This window comes from Lipophrys pholis (assembly GCF_963383615.2).
Source record: "Lipophrys pholis genome assembly, chromosome: 6".
Taxonomy (NCBI): domain Eukaryota; kingdom Metazoa; phylum Chordata; class Actinopteri; order Blenniiformes; family Blenniidae; genus Lipophrys; species Lipophrys pholis.
Window position 1 is genome coordinate 30,707,066 of NC_137629.1, and position 26,569 is coordinate 30,733,634.

General features: G+C 42.5%; 2 protein-coding genes across 2 annotated transcripts; one reads left to right on the plus strand and one right to left on the minus strand.

Annotated features, from left to right (window-relative positions):
- On the minus strand, positions 1-6,218 carry atox1 (antioxidant 1 copper chaperone). Its single transcript, XM_080466378.1, has 4 exons — positions 6,037-6,218; positions 4,261-4,336; positions 1,617-1,746; positions 1-510 (listed from the first exon to the last, which is right to left on the minus strand). The coding sequence occupies exons 1-3, from the start codon at positions 6,040-6,042 to the stop codon at positions 1,622-1,624; spliced, it is 207 nt and encodes a 68-aa protein (XP_080322504.1). The 5' UTR covers positions 6,043-6,218; the 3' UTR covers positions 1-510; positions 1,617-1,621.
- An 832-nt stretch (positions 6,219-7,050) lies between these two features.
- Positions 7,051-26,070, plus strand: slc36a1 (solute carrier family 36 member 1). The gene is made up of 12 exons (XM_080466379.1): positions 7,051-7,556; positions 10,490-10,621; positions 14,354-14,468; positions 14,572-14,662; positions 15,276-15,364; positions 16,863-16,952; positions 17,075-17,159; positions 18,617-18,844; positions 19,947-20,045; positions 20,398-20,564; positions 21,526-21,695; positions 25,660-26,070. Exons 2-12 carry the CDS (start codon positions 10,588-10,590, stop codon positions 25,932-25,934), a joined length of 1,443 nt encoding a protein of 480 aa, XP_080322505.1. The 5' UTR covers positions 7,051-7,556; positions 10,490-10,587; the 3' UTR covers positions 25,935-26,070.
- Positions 26,071-26,569: the final 499 nt, after the last annotated feature.

The following is a 26,569-nucleotide window of genomic DNA, read 5'->3' on the forward strand; positions in this document are numbered from 1 at the left end:
TGTTTTTAATGTGTTTATTGTTGGGTACATATTCAGAGTTTGATCGAGCTCAATACAAATTAAAAAAAAATTTTTTTTTTAAATGAGAGTGAATTTCTGATTTTTAGCTTGAAATTTGAAAGATGAGTTCTAAAACTTTTCTCGTTCCATCATGATCTTTATCTCTACGACGCGACGCCACAACAAGCGATATCAAGCCGAGTCGGCGTTATGCCTGTAAACTGACTCTCAAAACAAAACTGAAACTTGAAGGAGTTTGTCCGTCTTCTGTGTGAGCACTTTTACTGACTAACATCTTACAGATAAAGACTGATGGAGGGAAGAGAGAGAGAGAAGAAAGACAAACAAACACTTGGGTCAACTACTATTTCACTTCTAGTTATTTTATGGAGCATTTCGTCATAAAAAAAACAAAAACAAACAAAAAAAAAACATGTTCAGGTGGCTTTTCTGTCGGCGTGACCTCAGTCAGGCTGCACAACTTGGTCAGAGTCTAGGAAAGATCTCCACCTGAAACACACAGGTTAGATAGCACGTTATAGTTGTGTCTAAATTGATCAAAAAAAAAGTTAGGAATTAAAATCCAGAATATTATATAAAATCAGATGTTTCCACATTAAATAAATAAATAAATAAAAGATTACAGAATATGTATATATGCCATATATTACAGCAACTAATATTTTAAAAAGAAAATGTTAGTTTAGTGTAAAAAAAACACTGACAAGTGTGGCAAACAGATTTCTTAATGTGCACCTGTAGGAACCCTGAAACAGTGCCCCCGGTGGATAAGTAAGGAACAGCAGTTCCTTTAACAGAAAACGTATTTTGTTTGTGTCGAGGGTCGTTCCAGAATTGGAAGATATTGTACGTCCAGCCATGAAATGTCATATTACCCATGTAAAAAAATTGTTTTTGAATAAATTGTACTTGTTCTGACACCAAACTGAAAAAAAAACAACAACGAGGAGATAGAATAGAGTAGAATAGTCCTTTACTTCCATTTTTCTTTTTTCTCAGCCCCTTGATGACCAAATCGAATCTCAATTAAAATGGTTAAAATGTCTTTAAAATATATATTATCTTATAAACAAAACTTATTTTTTGGTATCTTTTCGTTTGTCGACGCTTCTTGTAATTATGGAAACATTTCTTTCAATCAACATATCATAAATATTAATTAATATCTAAGGAATCTGTGTCCCACAAGAGGCACGCGACCCCCCTTACTCTGACATTTTTATCACGGTGGAAGAAGAAGAAAACAGTCACATGACACAATGGAAATGACATCATCATCAACTGTCAGCTTTGGTTTGAACGTCTCATTCTACCTCACGCAACACTGTTATGCAAATTATTAGGATAAAACAAATACATCCTTTTTTTAATTTCTTCACTAATTTACTCTAGTAATTGTATAATTAAATAAATAACAATATATAACAACAAATAAATGATGGAATGATGCCTTTCATGCCTGAACTGAGCCAACCAAGCTTTTCATAGTTCACTGCCTCCGGTGGAAGTTTGTTCCTGTACGATTGAGGCGAAATCAAAAAAGCCAAGTCAGCAGAGAAGAAGCAAACAGGAGTTTAGGGAAAGTGTCACCTGACCTCCTTCACTTGGTGCCGTTGTATTTCACCTCCTTCCCACATTTCTTCAGCGTCTCCAGGAGGACGTCCACGTCTCGGTCCGACTCGATCCACACCAGCTTCTTAGGGAGGTCGATTTCAAACTTCACGTCTGAGCACACGCGGACACACACACGCGGACACACACACACGGACACACACACACGGACACACACACACGGACACACACACACGGACACACACACACACACACACACTTTTTAGGAAGTAAATCCCGACTATATGAGAACAAGATCAGCAGTAACGTTGAGGTCAGGACCACAGACTGCCGAGCTCGGAGCGTCTGAGAGGAACTGAAAATCGCACTTCGTGTGAAAATGACTTGTAATTTCTCCTCTTTCACGTCTTCCTCCCTCTCGAACGTTTGCACTTCTTCTCTCACGACGATCAAAACGTTCAGAATACTCGGGGGTTTCTTGGTGAAATCTCCACATGAACCTAAATCTATTAAACTATTTCCCGGGTAATGCGACCCTCTCTAAGCTTTTAACTACACGTGTATAACCGTGAAAACTTTCAAGTAGATTGTTGTCGTGATACAAACACACAACAGAACCAGGTTACTTGTTCCACTTGCTTGTATCAGTTGGAGAGTCGCACAGCTCGTTTTTCCAGTTGATGTGAAAGAGCAGTCTGGATCGGCATGCGTGTTTTTATACATGACAAATCCCGCCTGGACAGGTGTGACACACAAACCATGCTGCAGGGATTGATCCTCCTCTTCACGCACTAAAATGACCATCCTGCCTCCAGTTTGGCGGCCTCTGATTGGACGGAGGACGGATCAGCGGCCATCATCGTTTTTTTTTGTTTTAAGGCTCAGACGTCGAGGTCCGGTATCAACAAAGACGTTTTATTACAAAAATAAGTTAAACATTCCTGAAAAGGGAAACGATTGTGTTGGAAACCTTCCGTAAAGGAGACGATCACGCGACCGACCACACAGGCCGAGCTTCCTCTCACAACTTTCCACATTATGTTCTCTTGTTTGGTTTCAGGTACATGAAGAGGAAATATTACCGCCGCTTTTAAAGTTTTAAGGCGTGTTTGAAATGTTTCAAACTCTCCAGAGTGATATTGTGAGGATGGTCATTGCACGTGAACAGTGTCGTTTTTTTTCCCCAACTATGACCAAACGATATTACATTAGCGATACTAAGATCAGGGTTGATATGGACGCTTAAGATACTGAAAATCTGACTGTTCTTTGCAGGATCAGGTTGTTCTGCCATCAGCCTGACGTATGATGGCAGAACAAAACATTAGGACTCAGCTACTGCGAATAACAATATGCAACAATAAACTCTCCCGTTGTTGTTTACAGCCGCCGCTTTGCGCTCACGGGTTGTTTTGTTGAGTCGGTTTATTGAAACGTCGGCGCACATTTTAAAAAGGTACTTACTGTGATGGGACCGCGCAACAAAGTTGGGCCTGGGTGCGCTTTGCCGTACCGTACCTTCCTGCTCCGCCACGTACTGCGCGGTGGAACCGCGGCTATTGATTATGGTCGTCAGATTTTGGTTGTCAACAGACGCCATGACAAAACCGAACAATGGCGCTGAAGCCCAACCTATAGACGGATGTGTGCCCCCTTTCTTTATGACGATGATGACACAGGGAGCACTTCGATTCTTTCTCTCTTTTTTTGTTTTTTTTAAGCGGTGGGAATAGTAAACACCAGCTCGAACCAGCAGATGGCGGTAATGCAACTTCCCCGATGCCAACTGCCGTTAAACCAAAATGAAGAAGAAAGAGGAAGAAAAAGATAACGAGACAGTGACGATGGTGACGTGGTTCTTTGACGATTAAAACACGACGAGACGAAAAAGTTAGAGGGTGGTCTGTCAAACAAATAAATAATATAACTTTAGTCTATGAAGAGAGACGGAGCCTCTTCTCTCTACTCTTCTATACTAATTCTAACTAACTAAATGTGTGAATTCACTGGATATGAAGCTTCCGTAGAGCCAAAGAATATAACTAGTTTCTACAGAACTAAAAATGTATTAATTAATTAATTTAATAAATCAGCAGCAGTTGTGCCACATGCCGGTGAGTGTGCATGTTCTGCATGTTCTGCTCTGCTGCTATGGTGTGGATGGTCACCGAGCTAAACGGTGTCATGTTATCTGATGTTGGTGATTCCCTCGCAACATGACATGTGACCCTCTTTTCTAACTTTACCATATAAATCTGGGAAGGCTGCTTTAGAAAAGTATTCGGTGGCTTTCTGTCTCGTTTTGAGTTTCACTTTCACTCATGAGCTTCACGTGACGACGTCACACCCAAAAGCTTTATTAACCGTCATCTCTCAGAACAAACAGTGAAGAGAGACATTTTAGCCGACTGACAGTTTTAATTAAATTGCAAACTCGACCACACAGTGCTGGACAAACACTCATTATTTAGACATTAAAGCCGACATGCACAGAAGATTTGATTTTATTAAATTTTTTTTTTGTATGTTCTGGTGTTACCGTGATGAAGCAGAGATATTAAACGACCAAACTGAGTCGAGGCGAGTAGTGATAGAACTGTGTCATGGCAAAGCGCTATAAGAGGAGGAGGAGGAGGAGACAGAGATGGAGTGGTGGTGCTCTCTCACCTCCCAGCTTGTTGAGGACTCTGGTCACGGCTCCAGAGCATCCCTCACAGGTCATCGCCACCTCAAACTCGTGCTTCTGTCACAGAGAGGAGAGAGTGATGAGGGGCGGAGCCTGCACAAGACTATTAATCCATCACGGTAAGAAAAGAGCGCATGTGAAACCGTGCACAGCTCAAAGGCACGGTATTACCATACAATGCCAACACAGTAACTGTTAAGAGGTTGAAATCAGAGGAAGCGAAACACAACGGTGATTGACCGATCATCAGAGGACAATGTTCTGAAAATGACTTGGGAGTATTTCAAAGTGGGGGGTGAAAAAAAAGTCTAAAAATGTCTTGTAATATCTGCAATGAGTGTTACATTAAGGCTCAAATATGCTCTACGCCAGACTTGGTGGGGAAAAAAAGGACAGTTGATGAAAAACTAAAGTTGTTATTGACTTAAGTACCAAAACTCAAAATGTGGAAAAATGTGATCATGATTTCCAAACAACAGCTCATAATAAAAGGCTTTTCGTCATGAGATATTTCTTATTGAGCAAAACTCAATTCAACTTAGGTCTCAAGACATTTTTCGAAATTTGTTGGCCACCCTTGGTGGACAAGCCTTCAGTCCATCTTCTGCTTTCATGACGTATAATTTGGTTCATTTCCAGGGGGCTTATAGATCCATGGCATAGAGTACTACCACTGATGACCTGTGGGGGCAGTGTGGGCCTGCATAGCTCACGTTACCAACGAAAGACAATGAAACTCGGAAGACAACCGATATAATAAACCTTTCAAGGAACGATTGTGTGAATGTGCGCCTGGACACAAAAATATCCACAACACGACATCACCGGGAAGTCAAGAAGTTTCACGTGACGAGTGCGAACAGTTTAGGAACGTGTTCTCCAAAGGTATCGCAACAAATCACCGTCCCACCACAGACATAATTCGAAATATGACTACAGACACAAATACCTATTTTAGTAGTTTTGAATGTAACATTGTTGGATGTATTGATTTAATTAAAAAAAGGATGCATGACAACACATTTAGCCACTTACATGCATAAAATAAGCATATTTGGGCCTTTAATTGTTCCCATTAGAAATTAAATCCACACACATTTGTATGACATCTGTCATTACAGTACACTGGCTTAGATTAAACTACACACTGAACTTTAGAAAAACGACGAATAAACTAGAAAGATTATTAGAAGAAGTGGCTAAATCCATTCAATTCAGGCTGTTTACAGGATGTGAGGATTACAATACTTCAATAAGTGTTTAATTACGTATAGTTTAAATAAGCTGCTCCATTCACTTCATATATGTGTTTTAAAGTGAGCAGTGAATGGAGCCTTCGGTTTGAGACATCAGCTATATCTCCAGGAAATACAAAATATCCACTTTTAACAAACCCGTAAACTTTGTCTTTCACAGAGCAGATTGCTATCGATTAATCGATTATGAGCAGAACGTGAAAGCAGCAGATTTCCTCTGAAAATAGCTTTAATCGACAAAATAAACATCAGCTGTGACGACGAAGCACCGAAGACTGGAAATGTTGCCCTTACAACAGACTTTTACACGGTTTCTTTTACGCATCTTTCTCATCCACGCGGTCTGTGGTACAACTCCCAAGACTGAATGTTAATAAGTGAGCAGAAATAAGAGATTATTTCTCTAAAAAGAGTAGAAACTCCATCAACTCCACAGGCTAGCCCCGATGCTAACCGCTAATCCACTGCATCTGAGCCTAACTAATTGAAATAAAGACTCACGGTCATGTCTTCAGGAAAGTGTGTTCAGGCCGGGACTGACAACTGCGGTGGACTTTCACCTCCGACCCGTTTCTGATGTTTTAAAGTCCCGTGAAAACCCGCAGAAGCGCTCGGAAACCTGCCGAGCGGCTAAACGACAAGCTGGCACTCGTTGGCTCCACAGGACCGGAAGTCGTGACCGGAAGTGGTGACGATGTTTTCACGAGCTTTGCGTGATACGTCTTTAATTTAATAACCGCTGTTAAATGCAATTTGCATCAGAACACTGAACATTCGAAATTGAAGAATAATGAACACGATTAGAGCGCATAAGATTGATTAATTAATTCTAAAAATGTATTCTACTGGCAGCCGTACTTATTTCGTAGGTGGTGGCCAGAAATGAGAAGCATAAAAGTACAAAACAGAGTAAGTATAGCAGTGTTAACAGACTGCCTCATTTATAAAACACTGTAGATGAATGTGTGATGGGAAAAAAAAGGGGAAAAACATGACCCATCCATCCATCCATCCATCCATCCATCCATCCATCCTTTACAGGATTGTGGAGCGCTGGAGCCATTCCCAGCTAGAGGCAGGATACACCCTGGACATGTTGCCAGTCCATCACAGGGCAAACACAGAGATACGCAACTATACACACTCACATTCACACCTTTACACATTTCAAGTGAAAACGCATCGTTTAGACTGACCAATCAACCTCACATTATTCATACCTGCTGCTGTCTTTTCAACAGCAGGAACTGAATAAAAACTGTTTAAATTATACTGTTGTACTGTGACTATTGTAAATATCGAAAATATTAATACTACTAAGTATCAGTCCTCATACCCCCCATGGATGAATGGATGGATGGATGGATGAATGGATGGATGGATGGATGGATGGATGGATGGATGGATGGATGGATGGATGGACGTACAGTATATGCAATTTAACAAAGTGGACGCTTGATGTGTTACCATGACAACAGCATAGCTCGTCTCTTCCGGGTGTGTGTCATGCCACGTGACCTCATCCCTGATTTTCACTGTGAAGCCGCGCGTGCCCGAGCGCCAGTTCTGCTTGGCGTTCAATCTGTGACGCGGGGCCGCGCGCAGCGATAAGAAAATAAAGAGGTCTGCGGCGGAGAGCGACGAGCCAACGACGGAATTACAGGCGGGGACAGGGCGCCTTCAGGCGGTGGGGAGAGAAAGCCTCGAACACAGCGCCTATAGCCGCGGGGACAGAGCCGCTAACAGTGCCTTGCGGCCGGGGGTTGGAGGAGAGAGCCGCTTGGGAAGAGCAGCTAACACCCGCTAACTCCGCGCCTCCAGAGCCCAGGAGGGGGGAGGCGCCGACAGCCGACCTCCAACCGCCAACATCCGCAGAGGAGAAACGGAGCTCACAGCCGGAGACTCGTGCGGCCCCAGCCGGACAGACAGCCGCTAACAGGGAGCCTGGGCAGGCGTTAGCACCGCGGCTCCAGCTGGACGCTGGCCCGGAGGAGGAGAGCGGCCGCTCGGTGTACCCTGAGGTAGGCTGGTGTGTGTGTGTGTGTGTGTGTGTGTGTGTGTGTGTGTGTGTGTGTGTGTGTGTGTGTGTGTGTGTGTGTGTGTGTGTGTGTGTGTGTGTGTGTGTGTGTGTGTGTGTGTGTGTGTGTGTGTGTGTGTGTGTGTGTGTGTGTGTGTGTGTGTGGATGGAAAGTGCAGCTAGCTCATTTTAATGTCACTGTCACTCTTTACCGCGAGCTTCACCGGGCAGATGGTGACGAAGCACCGGGCTCGCTGTGGCGCTCACGTCCCCCGGGTCAGTCCTCCCTGCTCGGTTTAGCTCGGCTCTTCCTGCTATTTCCGTCCCCGGGGCTGCGAGACAAACAGCGGCTCACCTGTTCGTCTCACAGCCGCTATAACTCGCTTTAATTCAGCGCGACGCGATTAATCGTAAGCTCATTTTCAGGTTCACTTCAGGTGGATCAGAGCAGCGGGGTGATCGGGGAGAGAGAGAGCCGCTGTCAGGGTTTGGAGGACGGCATGTCTGTCTGGGAGAAGGGGGGGGTTACAGAGGGAGAGAGACATCGAAACAGTCTGAGAGAGAGAATGTATGATTTTATTGATCTAAAAGTCAGACTCGCACAAACGCACATGAGTGAAATCAAACATAACAAGTCATTTAAACACGATATCTGCGCTGCTGTTTAGAACGACTGATAGTTCTGCTGTCTGAACTTTGTACAGGAACCATCAACACTTGACTTTCACACTCCTGAGCAATGGGAGGAATAAGAGGTGCTAACGAGTGCAGGACCTCCCTGGTTATTGCCCTCTATGACTTTTAACATTAGTGAAAAAACTTCCTTATTCTATTATAGCATAGTCACTGACTTTAGTCCAAGTGCAATAAAGGTCCATTGATATTCTAGAATAAGCTTCAATCTCCATTGAGCTGAACCAGTAAATTCACAGCATGATAACCTTTAAATAACAACAGCTATAAAGGTACAAAGTACATCCAGAGAACGCACTCGATGCACTTTATTTTGAAAAGTATCTTGTCCATCTATTTTTATGCAGTTTAAGGTGTAAAGGTCAGTGACAGTTGACGCTTTTTGACATTCACAGTCACCAACTAACCTGTTTTTTTAAGCCTGAGGGAGGAAACCAGCACTTCCCTTGTACTCGCATAACCCTTTAGACTAAAGTCCCCTTTTACAAACTCACCTGAACTGTATTTCATTAATGCTAATGATCTAAGTTCGTCTCAGCTGTGAAAGTCAAAAGTTTCTTGTAAGCGATTTGCGTGGAAATGGCAGAAACGCTGAAATTCACATGGATTACCGATTGATGCTTCTTGTCTCTGTGTAGAAGGAAATGGGTTTGATATCGGAGCAGAAAGACTGTAATATTTCAGGTGGAACGCCGTGTTTACAGTCATTCAGAAATTACCTGTACACCGCGAGACAAATGTTGGTTTATTCTAACATTATTTGCTTTGTGTCCCATGACTGGATTAAACACATTTAAAATAATAGTGTTTGCTGTGTGAAGCAGAGGTGTTTAACACGGTCATTATTGATTCTACAGATTACACCTCCTGTTTCAGTATTCCATCCCACCAATGTACTGTGGTTACTCTGGTAAAACAACTATGCAAATGTTTCCTGTTAAGACGGATGTCTCGGGCCCCCATTTACACGACCGTGTTTCAAGTGGAAACTCGTTGATTTTGCAAAACGATGTCCGTTTTCACGGAAACGCTGATATCGATGTGGTCTTCATGTCGGGCCACTAGTGGCTGCTGCTGTTTAGCCTGCAGAGAACGACACGCCGTAAACATTAACAATAGTGAGGAAGCAGACATTCGTGTGGACAGAGACGACTAACGTGGATCGTTTTTCTGCATCCTGGAAAAGTTGCCCCCGTTTCCATGGAGACTGGTTCTCAACCATTTTTGAGCCGTTTTTTTTTTTTTTTTAAGTTGAGTTGTGACAGGTTGTGTAGTGCTGTACTTCCAATCCTGATCCTGGAGGATCAGCATGTTTTGGACGTGTCCCGGCTCCAACGCGCCCGATTCAAAGGAGAGATTGTCCACCGGGCCTCTGAAGGGCGTCTCTCTGTGTGAGAATGTGACTGATCATGTGAAACTTGCTGAGTCTGCTGAAGCTGTGACATAACTCCAGTCCTTCACCTTCCTGCTGGTTAATATTCTGAGTACCAGCCAGCAGCCACATGTATGAACTGCGTGTGAAAATAGAGGAAAGACATTTCACATCTTCAAGTCGACGTGAAGCGGCGGCACGAACCCTCAACTGGTTCAACTTCTTTTAATTATTTAAATATGGTTTCAACCTCTTATTTAAAAATGACTACGTTTAATTTTATCGTGACTGAAAATGCTGTAATGACGCATATATTAGGATTTAAAAGATGATTTGTTTGTTCTTTTTTAATAACATGATCTATATTAAGCCATTTTCTTGTCTTGAAGCTGGTTTCCTATTGGAACACGTGCCTTTGAATGACCCCAAACTAAACAGGAAGTATGACTGGGGAAACGACAATGTTTTAAGTCAAACCGCATCATTTTTGCTTTTTCATTAGAGAGAACGTTCGTGAGGACAACCTACCATAAAGCATACTTGAATCAACATGAAGCTGTAATGAATTTTAATAACGGAATAATTAATTTGTTGACTTATTTGTGCATCTGTCAATGTGCACTTTATTGCCCATGACAGGATTGTGAATATTTTGACTTTCCGATCTCCAGATTATGTGGATGTGAAGTTTGACAATGGCTGGTTTAGTATGACTTGTTTCTAATCTTTCATTTGACTCCACCTTAATGTTTAAACGACATTTTCAAGTGAAAATGAACATTTTGTCTCTGTGAGTGCCGTCCTCTGCGGACGGCGGGAGCGTGTCTCTCCCCTCCGTTGAGCCTCATGCTGATGTTCCGTCGTCTCCACAGTGAAGCGGTCCACGCTGGACTCCCCCGGATCGCCGCACCAGAACCCGTGAGGCCGGGACGGGCCGCGCCCAGCCGTCTGCTGCACCACTGAAGCCAGCATGTTGGCGTCCAGCGACGTGGACCGGGGCGAAGGTGAGACACTTTAATTATGGCGAGAGATTACAGCTAATCTAGACCGTTTTAAAACCATTCAGCCTCCAGCAGCTCAGCTGGAAACTAAACACTGGTTCTGAACGGGAAGTTTAGTCCTACAGAAGCTTCATACACTCACTATTTATTATGTATTAGTTACTGAATTTTCATCTCGTCGTGTTTTGTATTTTAACCTTGTGTTCTATTTATTCCGTGTGGAACAACCATTTAAAAGAATTTCCCTCTGGGATTAATAAAGTATTTCAATTCTACACACAGTTTAGCAGGAATCATGCAATCAATAAAGGACCTTTTGAAAGTAAAAATGGAAACTAGAAGGAACAATGTAGTTGAAAATTAAGAAAAGAGTACGAGCAGCAGAAATTAAACATGTTGGAGGAAAAATGGACGACGCAGTAAAAATGCTGAAATACAAAACTTATAAAACAGATTTATTCCAAAACTATTTACGGTTGAATGAAATTACAAAAACAATCTGATAAATTGAATTATAGTCTCATTAGTAAAACACAAAAACAAAGTTTACAAAGAAAAAAGTTGAAAACAAGTCACGCATTAATGAAATTTATTGGAAAAAGACTTTAAAAAAGGGTCGAGGAGGTTGTTTGGGTTTGATTACGATGTAAACAATAGATTTTAATAACACTTTTATTTATTCTCCTTTTTTAAGTCCTTTATTTTAATAATCCTATTCGCTTAAGATTCTTATTTGCTTTGTTTTCGAATGTGTTTCCTATATTTCTTAGTAAAGTGAATGAGCTTGTCTGAGCGATGCTCTATGAAGACGTTTGCCTTGAAACACTGTTAACGTAATGATCCAGTCCTTTAAAAAAGGCCAAGAATATGAGGTTCAAGTCGTTTCCAAGACGTTTGAAGTGATTTTATCTGATGTTACTGAGAAATCAACTTGTTTAAACCGAAATGTAGGAACGAAAAAGCAAAGTGAAGTTGCTCTTCAGGATCTCCGCTAAACAGGATGTTTGTTTTCAGGCCACCACAAGTCAAGATGTGAACATTAGTTACTGAAATGTTTCTATCCGTCGCAGATCGTTGTTAACCTGATGACCAAAAGGTCAGATTCCCTCGCCAAGAAGCCGTCTGTGTTTCCCGAGGAGGCTTGAACGTGTGTCAGGCCGTGATGAAGATGTTTTTTCTAAGGTTCCGAGTGTTATTCAGCAGAGGGTGACGTGGTGAGGGTGGAGCCGTGGTCTGTGGCGGACACAGGAAGTCCACGCAGAAACTGCATGTCACCGTGACGAACGAGCTCCACCCTCTTCATCACTCTCCGTCTCTGGCCGGAGACACGGAGCCGCTGCAGGAAGTCATCAGACTTTAATGTGCTTCGATCCGTCGCACACAGGAACAACATGTTTCGAGTCCATTTCCAAAACAGACGTTTTGGAATTTTTTTTTGCACCAAATCAAATTGAACTGGCGCCGCGGAACACGCTTACCCTTTTAAAATGAGGCCAAGACGGCGTCTGAAGTTTCATACATGCAGTAGTTTTGAAACGTGTAAAAAAAAAAAAAAAAAACGAACTTGTGTTGAGTTGCATTAATGAAGTTCCAAATGCAGTTCACGGTGGGAAACATTTCTTTACATTTGACCCGTTTCTGTTCCTTCTTTTCCTGCATTTTACAATTTTTGACATTTTACCATAGAAGAGAAAAGAAATAGTTTATTAATCGCAGGGTGAACTTCCTTTAAGCTTTTCTCCACCCAGAATCAATAGAAAGTTAAATATCAAATAAGACGGGATAAAATAGTAACATTTGCTTAATGGTGACTAATATAAGCACCGAAAGAATAAAATTAACCAAAACACAGCGAAGCACTATTTACGGAGTCGTAGAGTCTTATGGCCACAGGAAGGACGGACATTTTAACAACTTTATCTCTTTTCTGAGCCGTTTTGCTCCCCACACTTACTTTGCCTCATTCTAAAGCTTTCCCCCCCCTTTTTAGAATTTCTAGTTATTTTAGCATCTCCCCCCCTATTTTAATTATGGTGCATTATTTTAAAGTAGTCACATCATTCCCACTGTGTAAAGGTATTTATAATGAACCTTATTCATCAGATGCCTAATCAGAAAAAATAAAAAATGAAAGCACAATGCAAAAACAAATCCTGCAACAGAATTAAATCAGTGTCTGTCATAACGAGGAATCCCACAGTGGAGAATCCGTTTTAATACTTAAAATGATCATCAGTGTTCTTGTTTGTATAGCAAAGTATTTCTGAAGCTTCGGGACAATACATATTGCAGTGCCTTCATGTTTTTCCTGTTATCAAAGTTGCGATTAAGTGCAGACAGTTTTATTTCACCGCTCCGTTCCTCCTCGGGCTGATATCAAACGGTAGATTTTAATGTTTGACCGGCTGAAGGTCGTTTAACGTCAAACACGTGACTCCTGTCAATATTGACCGTCTCAACCGAACAGAGGAGCTGCTGCATCTTTTCACACTGAGGAACGACGATACGTCCGCCCTTCCCTATCTTCGGCTCCGACACCGGGCGCTTCTGCATGTCTTCGTCACAGAATTAAAGGAGATTCAATATTCTTATTAATTCCTTCAGATGCAATAAGGTCGTTTCCCTTTTCAGTGGTGAAAACAAACCAACAGCAGACTCACATCAACCTCTCGGAGAAATCACATGAAAAGCCTCTGTGAATTTAAAAACGCCTGAAAGGTTTGTGGTTTCTGTGCAAATGTAGAAAAACCAGTTGCTTTTCTTGTGATTTCTCCTCTGGTATGTGGGACGACTACTCGGTCTATTTTTATCACAATTAAAAAAATAAAAAATTTTTTTTAAAAAAAGGTTGAAAATGTGCTGCTCATAGCGAGAGGAATGTCAGTTCTAACTAAAGCACAACATTGTTTAGTCGTAGTTGGAAAAATAATCTGAGAAAAGGTCAGCAGTTCTACAACAACAATCGCAGAAGTTTTTTAAAATTTAAAAAAAAAATAAAAAAATTTTAATAAATTTTTTTTTTGTCTTTCACTATTTCACACATACAAACAGTGATTCTGACTTGTGCGTGAAATATGTGAAAACTGTAAAAAAAAAAAAAAGCACACCCAAAAAAGCTATCATGCTGGGGTCCAACACACCACCGCCCAGGGCAACGTAATCTGCACATTGAAACCAACGTTTAGTTTAGTTTAGTTCATTCATTGACAAATAAACAAATGTGAAGCAAAAGAAAAATTTCCAAAGTTATGAATGAAGTATGAACTTATATAATTTGCCCCTTTTTATATCCAACAATCAAATGAAAACATACAACAAAGTGACTGTAGAGTCTGCGAGGCCACTTGGATGAGGAAAATTCCCATATTTTGTGAATTAATCTGGATTTATTTACACATTTATTAACACTTGACTTTAACCTGCTGCTGCTGAGAAAGCTTGGCGAGCCGACCACAAACAAATCAGGAGACTAATGAGAGTTTCTGGTGCCTGAATCATTTGCTGTGTTTTGTTTGTGCCTGGGTAAACATGGCTTGTGGCTTCAGCCCAATTAGATTTAGTGTGGGCGGGACAAAGTGAAATTAGAGTATTATCACCCTGTCTGACGTGTTCACGCAAATATTTACCTGCTGGCTGGCTGACCTCTCTCTCTCTCTCTCTGTCTCTGTCTCTGTCTCTCTCTCTCTCTCTCTCTCTCTCTCTGTCTCTGTCTCTCTCTCTCTCTCTCTCTTTCAGGCCCTTTGCTGTCAGACCAGAACCCCTCCGAGATGGACGCTCTGTGTCCGTCTCCTCCAGGACCTTCCAGGCCGCAACGCAACTACGAGAGGATCGACGGGCGGACGGGAACCTCGTGAGTGGCTTCGATCCTCCCACATTTTCTGAGACCGAGAAGCTGAAACGGCGGAGAACCGGTAACCCTTGTGTTCCTGACCGCCGGTGTTCCTGTGTTCCAGGTTCTGTCAGACTCTAATTCACCTGTTGAAGGGAAACATCGGCACCGGGCTGCTGGGTTTGCCCCTGGCTGTGAAAAACGCCGGCCTGGTGGTGAGCAGACTCCCTTTTTCTTTTATCTGATGACTGCAGCGTACACACACACACACACACACACACACACACACACACACACACACACACACACACACTGGTGAACAACACTGAGCTGGATTCAAACAGCAGCGTTCCAGATAGAAGCAATATGGAGTCGATCAACGTTAACCGTTTTTTTTCAAGCTGTTATTTTTACATTTGTTCCTTTTTTAATTTTTTTTATTTGTTGACTTTAGTGAATTAAGAGTTTTTAAAGCTCTCCTCTTAAACAGCGTTTCAACAGTTTCTCGTGGGTACGCTAAGGCCCCGGCGGAGTGGTGTGCATTCATTTATTTAAATATGTTTAGTTAATTTTAAAGACGCTGTCTTTGTTTATCCTTTTTATTTTCGATCCACCATCCCTCAGTATTTTTCCGTAGCACAGAGGTCAAAATCAATATATGCGGTGTGATCTTCATTTTTATGTCAAGAGGGTTTTGCGGCTCCCAGTGTTTCTGTTCAGTGGGGAAACGGGTCCAAACGGGTCCAAATGGCTCAAGGGTTGTTTTATTTAATGATCCATCTGCTGTGTCTGATTTTTAACCCTCTGACCTCTGTGTTCCCCCGTCAGCTGGGTCCCATCAGTCTCTTCTGTATGGGGATCATCGCGGTGCACTGCATGAGGCTGCTGGTCCAGTGTTCACACCACCTCAGTGCAAAGTAAACACACACACACACACACACACACACACACACACACACACACACACACACACACACACGTAACCCCAGGGATGATGGAACTTTTCGAAAACAGTCTCCGTCTCCATAGAAACGGGGGGGGAAGTGATTCTGAAATGCTCCTGCCTATAAGAACCACGGCCCTAGTAAAGCATCCTTCTGCACATGCTCAGTAGATGGACAATAACGACAATGTTTGCCTCCAGAGTGTCGTGACTCCACATTCTCCAGGGACTTGATAGTTTTATAGTCGACAGTCGCCGTGGCAACAATCCAGCTTTGTTGTCCTTCCATACAAATGTCCGTTTACTCGACATTGTTAATGTTTATTGTTGTGTGTGTGTGTGTGTGTGTGTGTGTGTGTGTGTGTGTGTGTGTGTGTGTGTGTGTGTGTGTGCTGTTATTAGAGAAACAACCAACAAAGTCAACTCGTAGCCCGACATGCTAATAACTTTAGCATTTCTGCCGTTTCACTGTAAACGGACATCGTTTTCAAAAAGTTGCCGTGTATACGGAAACGCAGATACGATACGTTAATATTCGGCCTCAATCCCACTGAAAATGGAAGGAAGGGTTGAGAAGGTCAAGAAGCTGCAAGAAACATTGCGAGGCTGCTGCCACCGTGAGCAGGGCGGTAAATAACCAGCCAGCCGTTTCAGGGTAAATACAGGATGTTCTTCATGAGCTCCTCTCCAAACAGACTCCGCCTACTCCCCAGTTGCAGTTGAAATGACTTCAGTGTGGCCGCACGTTTAACTTTGGGCCGATGCTAAAGATTTGAATCCCTTTGGAAGCAGTTTAGAAGAACGACAAATAAAAGAAAAGGCTTGCTGTCATCTGTGTCATCGCATCAGTTGCTGAATTGTCTGAGTTTCTCCTTCGTGTATTTTCCATGCTGCCACGTCAGCCTCAGTTTTGTGAGTGTGTGTGTACTGAACCATAAACCCTGGCGTGATCCAGTGTTTTACAGGTGTGTGTGTGTGTGTGTACCAGAGGGTCATCTCCCTCGCCCTTTGCCCCGTTCACACAGGGATCTGCACAGGCCCCGCCCACTCCACGCCAAAGAGGATTAGAAGCGTTGAAGGGAGCATGAATGGAGAGTCTCTGGAGCGGGACGCGATCAGAAATAGATCCTGCTCACACAAACGCAGACGACGGTCACCGTCAGCACGGCTAATCTCGCCTGCCGGCCACGTTAGATCTGCTAATACACTCGTCTCTTCGTCCGTCTGTCTGCATCCAAGCACAACCACGATTGTGCTCACGTGTTTTTAAAACCCCGTGGAATCGCATCTTTGGGATTTTTTTCATTTCAGACAAGTTTTCACGGCAACGTTTTGAAGATGTGATTTAGTCGTACTGGTTTCGTTGACTCTCATATTCTGTATTGAAATATAATAAAACAGCCTCTTGATGTTCACACTGGTTGGTAATCAGTATGTTGTGTGTGTGTGTGTGTGTGTGTGTGTGTGTGTAGGATGAACCGTCCCTCTCTGACCTACGGCGAGGCCGCACAGTACGGGATGGAGAACGTGACGTGGCTCCGCAGACACTCTCAGTGGGGAAAGTGAGTCTCAAAACAGGAAGTTCAATCATCTAAAATGCTGCATTCAGGTGTCACTGGGACATTTGGTGTGTGTGTGTGTGTGTGTGCGCACGTGTGTGATCTTTGTTTCTTTTGTGTCTCAGGCGAACAGTGAACTTGTTCCTCATCATCACTCAGCTCGGATTCTGCTGCGTTTACTTCGTCTTTCTCAGTGACAACATCAAGCAGGTCACACACACACACACACACACACACACACACACACACACACACACACACACACACACACACACACACACACACATTCTTTTTTTAGAATTGAAATTAAGTATACAAATGAGTGAATTTCACTTGCATAGCAAATATTCATCTGCAGGAGCCGTCCCAAAGCACTTTTCGTCGTTAGTCACATGCACACACACACACACACACACACACACACACACACACACACACACACACACACACCAGTGAGACAAGGTGTCTAATCCATCCACCGGGAGCAATTTAGGGTTCAGTCATGTCGGCTTTATCTAAATAGTCCTTTAAAACAGGTGAAGCCAAAGTGCTTCACATAATAGACTAGTAATAATGACAAAACGATAAAATACGGTAAAACAATAAAAGCAGGCAGAGTCTCCAACATGGTTAAAAGCCAAGGAATAAAATGGACAGTGAAGGGCATTAGTCTGATTGGCAGTGTCTTGCTCAGTGTCGGGCAGGGATGGCTATAGAACCTGCAACCTTCCTTTTTGGGAGACGACTGCTCTCCCAACTGAGCCACAGTCGCCCCACAAAATCTGTACATCGTGAAAGAATGTAAACAGATCCATCATGCAAATTAATAATTTATTGCCACAAGTTCATGTTTCCATAGTTACAGGTGATTAAACTACAACAGACACGGTGACTTGATTAATAATTAGTAGTTTAAGTAGTTAGAGAAAGAACCAGCTCGGTCTCATGTCGTCTTGGTCAGCAAACTTGTGACTACTAGGAGGTTCAGTACACAGGAAGATATATATTTTTATTTTTTTCATGAGTATGAGGGGGGACGGAGGTGTTTATGGGTAATATTTGGAGTGTGTGATAAGGCACCTAACTTTAGGGATAGACTAATGTTTTTTAAATGCTGTATTGTCTGTTTGGTAATGTGCTGTGTTTCCTCGTGTGTTATATCGTATATGTATTATAATGCTCTGTGTTTTCTAGCATGTGGTATGTTTTACATGTATTATAGTACTTATATATTATTGTGTTTGTTGGTATGGTTTTACTCCATGGAAATGAGCTCTGAGCTAAATCTGGCAGAGTTGCAGCTCGAGTTGATTAATATGCACCGTTCCGTTCGAATAAATGAAAATGTAATACGGCTTGTGACCACTAGATGGAGACATCACACCAGTTTTGCTGTTTTACAGGATGAGTGACGTTTCTCTTGAGAGTTGTACTTGGAGTTCAGACCTCTTTATCTCTCTCTCTCCCTCTCGCCCTCTCTCTCTCTCTCTCTCTCGCCCTCTCGCTCTCTCTCTCTCTCTCTCTCTCGCTCTCTCTCTCTCTCGCCCTCTCTCTCTCTCTCTCTCTCTCTCTCTCTCCCTCTCGCCCTCTCGCCCTCTCGCCCTCTCTCTCTCTCTCTCTCTCTCTCTCTCTCTCTCTCTCTCTCTCTCTCTCTCTCTCTTGTGCAGGTGGTGGAAGCGGCGAACGCCACCACCTTCAGCTGCCAAATCAACTACACCAACCAGACCCAGGTCATGGTGCCCAGCTTCGACTCGCGCCTTTACATGCTCTGCTTCCTGCCCGCCTTCATCCTGCTCGTCTTCACCCCCAACCTCAAGTTCCTGGCACCGCTCTCGCTGGTGGCCAACCTGGTGATGACGGCCAGCCTGGTCCTGATCTACTTCTACTCTCTGACGGTGAGACTCAAACGCCTCTCGTCATTCTTTACAATATACCCGGTGTCACAAAGTCAATTATTCGGACTTCATCAATGAAGAATAGTCCAGTTAAATTTAAAAAAGGTTTACTGGAAGAATAATAGAGATTAAAGAAGCAGAATACAACAGGAAATACAGGAAAATAATGTTTAAAAAAAAGTTTTTAGAAAGTAAAGTGATTATTAAAACTGACAGTGAAGACAAAATACTAAAATTACTCAAAATAAATTATTTTAATGAAGATAAAATGGATTAAAACACCATAAAAAATTGAAAGCTATTATAAGTATTATATTAAATTATATTATAAATATCGTACTAGAATGCAAATCTCAATTCAAATAATTACAAAGTGATTAATTCAAATCACATAAAATATTAAGATGAAATATTGAAATTACTCTTAAATGATTTAAATGATTCTTAAAATCTCATAACGTAATGAAAAGTGACTATTTTTGCGTAATATAATAATGGAATGGAATTTTCAAAGCTAATATTGATAGTGATGATAATGTTTACAAATGCATAAAAAAACATTCAAAGCACATAAAACATAAAAATTCAATATTCTTATGAAACAACAAACATAAAAACTAGATTCAATTGATTTAAAAACAAAACGTGGTTTAAATAAGTTCCTCAAATACGAGGACATAATGTTAAAATGACACGAGGGAATGATAAAAGCAGAATGGAGCTAAATAAAAATAAAGTTTAAGCATAAATACAATTTAGAAGTAAAGAAAAGACGACGGCGCTCAGAGCACCAAAGCGCAATGAAAGGTTTCAGTTTTCACTTAAACGTTGTCGTTTAACCAGCGACACTTTGAACAAGATGTTTAAGAAAACATTATATATTATATCTTAGGAATTTTTTTTGCAATAAAATCCAAAGGAAACCCGACCGACTGAGCTGCAGAGGCACAAAGACCAAACAGGGAAAAAGTAAAACGAGCAGAATGTGATGGAGAAACACCTCGGAGGAGGAGAAGCTTCATATCTGCTGGGACACAAAGTGAAAGCTGCCGTTTTTAAATCGGTCCAGTTCGAATGACGAGTCGTGGTTTTGTCTCTGCAGAACATCTCGTATCCCATCAACCTCCCCAAAGTGGGCCAGGCCAAAAACTACCCGCTCTTCTTCGGGACGGCCATCTTTGCCTTCGAGGGCATCGGGGTGGTACGTGAGCAGCTTTACACACACACACACACACACACACACACACACACACACACACACACACACACACACACACACACACACACACCCTTACCTAGTGTGAACAGGAAGTGTGCACCTGCATTGATTCTCTAGATTACGACTTCAGATCACAACTCTTTGCATTCACTCCTCATATTATCAGTTGTTGTTTTTTTTTTTTTTTATCTGATCCGCCTCATGATGCGTCTCACGCTCTGCTATACGTCTTCCTCACGCCATGTCTGAGAGCGCCTCATAACTCAGACTAATACAGAGTTTAACCTGGTGTGTGTGTGTGTGTGCGTGTGCGCGTGCGTGTGTGTGTGTGTAGGTCCTTCCTCTGGAGAACAAGATGCAGAGGCCTCACACCTTCACCATAGTGCTGTACCTGGGGATGGGCATCGTCACCTTCCTCTACATCAGCCTCGGCACCATCGGGTACATGTGCTTTGGCGACGACATCGGAGGAAGCATCACACTCAACCTGCCCAACTGCTGGTGATGGAACACACACACATACACAGAGAAATACACACACATACACAGAGAAATACACACACATACACAGAGAAATACACACACATACACAGAGAAATACATACACAGAGAAATACACACACATACACAGAGAAATACACACACATACACAGAGAAACACACACAGAGAAATACACACATACAGAGAAATACACAGAGAAATATACACAGAGAAATACACACACATACACAAAGAAATACACAAATACACACACGTACACAGAGAAATACATACACAGAGAAATACACACACATACACAGAGAAATACACACACATACACAGAGAAATACACACACATACACAGAGAAATACATACACAGAGAAATACACACACATACACAGAGAAATACACACATACCCACAGAGAAATACACACACATACACAGAGAAATACATACACAGAGAAATACACACACATACACAGAGAAATACACACATACAGAGAAATACACAGAGAAATACACACAGAGAAATACACACACATACACAGAGAAATACACACACATACACACAGAGAAATACACACAGAGAAATACACACATACACACACGTACACAGAGAAATACACACAGGTATTTGTTTAGATTTTCTCTTCCTCTCAGATCCATTGAACATTTTTCAGATCTTTCGTACCTCCTGCCATGAATCTGTACACATGTTTATTTTAAATACTCTAAATAAGCTCACGTCTTTCCCTTTTAAATATTCTACTGTTCATTTGTTTGTTTTTTCATTTTGTGCATTTTCTTTTTTAGCAATTCTCATTGTCTACATTTACCTCTTAAATATTCATCGTATTTGAGTATTAATTAATCTTTAATCATTTTATTTTCATGTTTAATGTGCAACATGGCGCTCCTATGATACCTACAGATTTATTATTTATTTTCATTTAAACATTCTACTGTTCTCTGTGTGCAGGACCTACCAGGCCGTGAAGCTCCTCTACTGCTTTGGGATCTTCATCACCTTCGCCCTGCAGTTCTACGTGCCGGCAGAGATCCTCATCCCCCCCGTGGTGGCCCGCGTGTCGGAGCGCTGGGAAACCCCCGTGGACCTGACGCTGCGCACCGTGCTGGTCATCTTCACCTGTGAGTCTCAACACCTTTCGTCTGTGGAACGGCACGTCCTCTTCCTCCGCTGTGGACGGTGTCATCCCAGATAGACGCCTTTTTACACCAAAGCTAATTATTTGTAAAAAATTTCAGTGACCTAGGATGAATAGTAATGTACTTTATCACATAAAGACACATGGTTGCTTTGAAAAAGTAACTCATCATTTTATATATATCTATTAGGGATGTCCCAATAGATATCGGATCGGGGCCGATATTAGTGATTTGTGATTGATCGGGGATCAGCAAATCCAGCCGATCACCCCGCCGATCTAAAGAATAAAAAAAAAAAACGCAGTCCGCAACGTCACCTAATAACCAGAACAATCAGGGACGAGAAGCTCCGGTCGAGCTGCAGAAGCTAGAAGCAGGCGGAGCGGGGCCATAGACCTATAAAACTAGAGTTATATATCGTGGTTTATGTGCAGGAGTCTACTTCTAAACTTCTATGTGGTCTGTCTTCTTCTGCTTTTTGATTGTGTTTGGTGAGTCACAGCGCCCCTAAAGGCCTGGCATGTGTACTACATGCCCCGAAGCCTCGTGTTGAGCCGTGTTCATAGTGAGGTGTGGACGGGAGTTTTTTGGGAGAAGGCCAGGGAGAAAAAATATCGTTTTTTCATTGTGTGGATGTACCCTCAGTTTACAACAACAACTAAAGAGAAAGAGAAGAATTTTGATTCAATCAGTGAGTTTTACAATAATTTCTAGCTAAACAAAGCTTCTGCCAATAGTGCTTTTAGCTTCAGACATCTTAGTCGCTCCAATAATAGACTATTGAGTGTATTTGCAAACGCAACGTGAGTATCGGATCGGGAAAGTGTCGGTATCGGCCGATACTCAATTCTGAAAAATCGGATCGGTATCGGGGGCAAAAAAGTGTGATCGGGACATCCCTAATATATATATATATATATATATATATATATAGTGTCTATCTCGGATGATAGAGCACCAACACAGCTGCTCACACTTTGCAAGAAAACACAGATTAATGAGAAGTCCAGATAAAACCGTCAGAAACCATCAAACCATCTTCTTGTATCAGAAGGGAAGCGAGAAGAGGAGTTAACCACAACAGATCGATGGTTAATCTGCAGCTAACGAGGAGGAACGAGGCTCCCGCCCACTTTTTTATTGACTTTACTCCGAACGCGCGCGTGTTCGCCGCTCTGCTGCCGGACATGAAACACTTGCTGCTACTTTACGACTATAGAAGCGAAACAATTTGCAGTACACAACATATATACGTGTAGAAATGGCTTGAAAATTCTTCCTCTTTACAGACAATTTAAAGCTGTGTGTGTGTGTGTGTGTGTGTGTGTGTGTGTGTGTGTGTGTGTGTGTGTGTGTGTGTGTGTGTGTGTGTGTGTGTGTGTGTGTGTGTGTGTGTGTGTGTGTGTGTGTGTGTGTGTGTGTGTGTGTGTGTGTGTGTGTGTGTGTGTGTGTGTGCTGATGAGCTCGTGAAGTGGATGAATGCGTACACGAGGGTTACCTTCCGGCCGCCGCTCACTCTCACATTGCGGCGGCGGGAAAAAGATGCGTTTCCTGTGGGAAACTCACCGCCGCTGCCACACGCTCCAGTGGTGTGTGTGTGTGTGTCTTCCTGCGGGGAGAGCTCTTTGTTCTGTCGCTGGTCTCCCTTTCGTCTCTTTTCATTGTTTCCACGTGAGCGTTGATCGGCGCTGCAGGCAGTCACACTCACACACAGTAACACTTCAGTGAAACACTGAATAATAAATAGTCCCAGGAGGATATAGAGCGGGTGTCATGACACTCTGGAGGAAAACGTTGTTGTTATTGTTCACCTGGTCACGCATGTACAGTCTGCGGTGCGCAGGAGCAGCGTTTCTGAAAAGTTGACCCCGAGTTTTCAGCGGCTCCGAGCGGAAAATAAACCCCAAGGAGTTTCCTGCAGTTTCACGACTGATCCTTCCACGATGAAGGGACTGCGTTAGAACCCAGACATCTCTGGTCGTGGTGGCGCCCCCCGGAGGTCTCTGTGAAGTCAGCAGGACGAATCCCTCACTGTCTCTGTCCTCGTTTGCTTCCAAAGGTCCCCGCCTGGTATTTTGTCGTTGTACAATGAGCGAGTGGCAGCTCATCTCCACGCTGACGTGTTCCACTGTTGTTCTGCCATTTTTACCCCGACATCCATTCACTGCCTTTTCCTCTGAAAGGCCACTTCCTGTGTGATGCCTGTCATTCTGTTACAGAACACCCCGATCATTTCTTTGTTGTTTTTGTCTGGACCACAGCTTGTTAAAACTCTAGGAAATAATAAATAAAAAAATTAATTAACTGGAAATAACAGCTAAACTCAGTGCAACTTTTTTTTTCAGATTAAAAAAAAATAACAAAAAAAAAACATACTGAATTTCAAATAAAAGTCCTATTTTATTGGAATTATGTCTTAATATAGTTTATTCAATGTTTTATTTTTTGTATTTTATTATTTTTATTTGTTGTAATTTCATTTTCATTAAAATTATATTTATATTAAAAAAATAATGATTTGGTTTTGATATTATCTTTTTCCAATTTTATATCTCATTAAATAATTAATTCCATTTGTCAGTTTATTTAAACAATTCTAATATATAAAAATTTTTTTTATCAATTTGTTTTATTCTAGAAAACACTTTTATAACTTTGTTCAAATTATTTTCTTTACCTTTTTTTCTATTTTATTTGATTTTTGGGGTTTATTTCTATTTGAGACTCACTTTTTTAATCATTTAATCACAATTATTCTAATTCTAAATTAAATTTTACTATTTTTAGTCAACCGTTTATGCTATAGTATAATTTATTCTTTTTTTTCTTGTTTCATTTAAAATATTTCAGCTTTTCCTTCATACAATTAAAGAAAGTAGTTTAGTTTTATTTCTTCATATTGTCTAAAAGATAAATTTCAGTAAATTTTAGATTTCAATAACATTTAATCAGATTTTGTGTTTCATTAAAAATCATGCAGATATTTTAGATATGTTCATTTCTGGGCTCCCGTTGTGTTTGTGGATGGAAAAGTGACTACTTCCCGTGTTTGAGGCTCACGGATGTGACCTGTTGGCCTCATTTCTTTCTGAGAACAACAGATTGCGTTGCTGCACGCCGGCTCTTCATTCTGCCGGCTCTTCGTCGGTCACTTATTTAAAATGACGACTTAACGAGAGATTGATATGCATTTATTCATGAAAGCAAGCGTTTATCCTCTCGCTCACAGCCGGACCGTTTACCGCCATCATTTCACGCGGCAGCTGCAGATCAACCCGGGGCGGCGTTACGCCGTGTTCCTCCTGCCTGCGGATCAGTGGAAGTGTGTCGGGGTGGATCGGGTTGCGGCGTGACGTTTGATTTCCTCGTCACTGTTCAGGCACTGAAAACGTGACTTTTTGAAATCGCTCAGACTCCATCGCTGTGCAAACGGGATAAGAATGCTCATTTGATATTCTGTTCCTGCACTTAGTGAATCGCTGCACGTGCTCAGTAGATGAACAATAACGACAATGGGTGGAAGTGTCGGTGTCGTGGCGGTCCATAGTCCTCTGGAAGGACATTTGCTTCTGGACACAACGAACACATTCTCTATTGTTTTTTGTTTTAAAGTTACAAGAGTTCTTCCCGTTTCTCTTCTTCTGCGTTCAGTGAATATTCAGACCTCCTCCTCCTCTTCCTCCCGCCTTCAGAAGTACTTTAAAGCGCGCCCTTCATCGTCCTCTCCTTGTAACTGAGGTTTTATTCCCCAGTTGAGCGTCTCGTCCTCGTCCGCAGGTTAACGTGACGAACGCAGCGGAGAAAACAGCTGATGTTCAAACAGTGTTTGATCTGCTAATGAGAGCTACGGCTACGTTCAGGGTGTCTCACACACACACACACACATACACACACTCTCTCACGCTCGCTCTCCCCCCCCCCCCCCCCCCCCCCCCCCCGTGTGCAGGCGCCCTCGCCGTCCTCATCCCGGAGCTGGACCTGGTCATCTCCCTGGTGGGCTCGGTCAGCAGCAGCTTCCTGGCGCTCATCTTCCCGCCGCTGCTGCAGATCCTGACCTTCCACACGGAGGACCTGTCGCCGCTGGTCACCGCCAAGAACGCCGTCATCAGCGTGGTGGGGCTGGTGGGCTTCCTGACGGGGACGTACATCGCCATCGTGGAGATCGTGGCGCGAAACGCCCACAAACACGAAGAGACGCTCTCGCCATTCATGGTGCAGTGACGCGGCCGCCGGCGCCATGTTTTTAGGGCACATGTTGTTTCATTTCCATTTTTATTTTTATTAAAAAATTTTTTTCATCCCCGCTGCGGTCGGGCGCCGTGTCACCGGGGCGACCAGTGGTACTCATGTGTTTTTATCTCACTTCAGCGAGTCTGGCTGAAGTCACGTTTATCGTCACGCCGTTCCGAGTAGATCCTCGCTGAGCGAGCCGCGTCTCCGCGTCTCCTCCAAGCTAACGTCGTCTTTGCACTTTAATTATTTTATTTTATTTTAATTTAATTTTTTTTTTTTTTGCCTTATTCTGATCCACTCACAAAAACACACGACTCAGATCTGCCTCCACACGTCACAAACGTAACGGGGAACGAAACGTCTCTTCTGCTTCTTCGCCTCTCGTTTTCAACCCATAAAATAACTTTCATTGACTTTCAAGTTACCATGGAAACGGATGAGACGAATCACAACAACAACCGGAAACCAGACGACGCTCGCTCATCGGGTGTGAGAGATTCGCTGTACAGAAACAAAATGCTGACTCGTCAAAAGCCTCATTCTCACATGGTCACATTTCACCTTCAAAGTTTTTCAGGAAACCAAAATTTAAAGAAGTTTTCTGTGTGAAGCCGTAAACAAAC

What these genes read in the sequence shown, in the direction of transcription:
- atox1 (XM_080466378.1), bottom strand. An exon ending in AGTCCTCAACAAGCTGGGAG is followed by an intron (nt 1,747 to 4,260) that starts GTGAGAGAGCAC and finishes GCGTGTGCTCAG; the next exon opens with ACGTGAAGTTTGAAATCGAC.
- slc36a1 (XM_080466379.1), top strand. Translation starts at nt 10,588, where the DNA reads ATGTTGGCGTCCAGCGACGTGGACCGGGGCGAAG. An exon ending in CGACGTGGACCGGGGCGAAG is followed by an intron (nt 10,622 to 14,353) that starts GTGAGACACTTT and finishes TCTCTCTTTCAG; the next exon opens with GCCCTTTGCTGTCAGACCAG. An exon ending in CCTTCGAGGGCATCGGGGTG is followed by an intron (nt 20,046 to 20,397) that starts GTACGTGAGCAG and finishes GTGTGTGTGTAG; the next exon opens with GTCCTTCCTCTGGAGAACAA.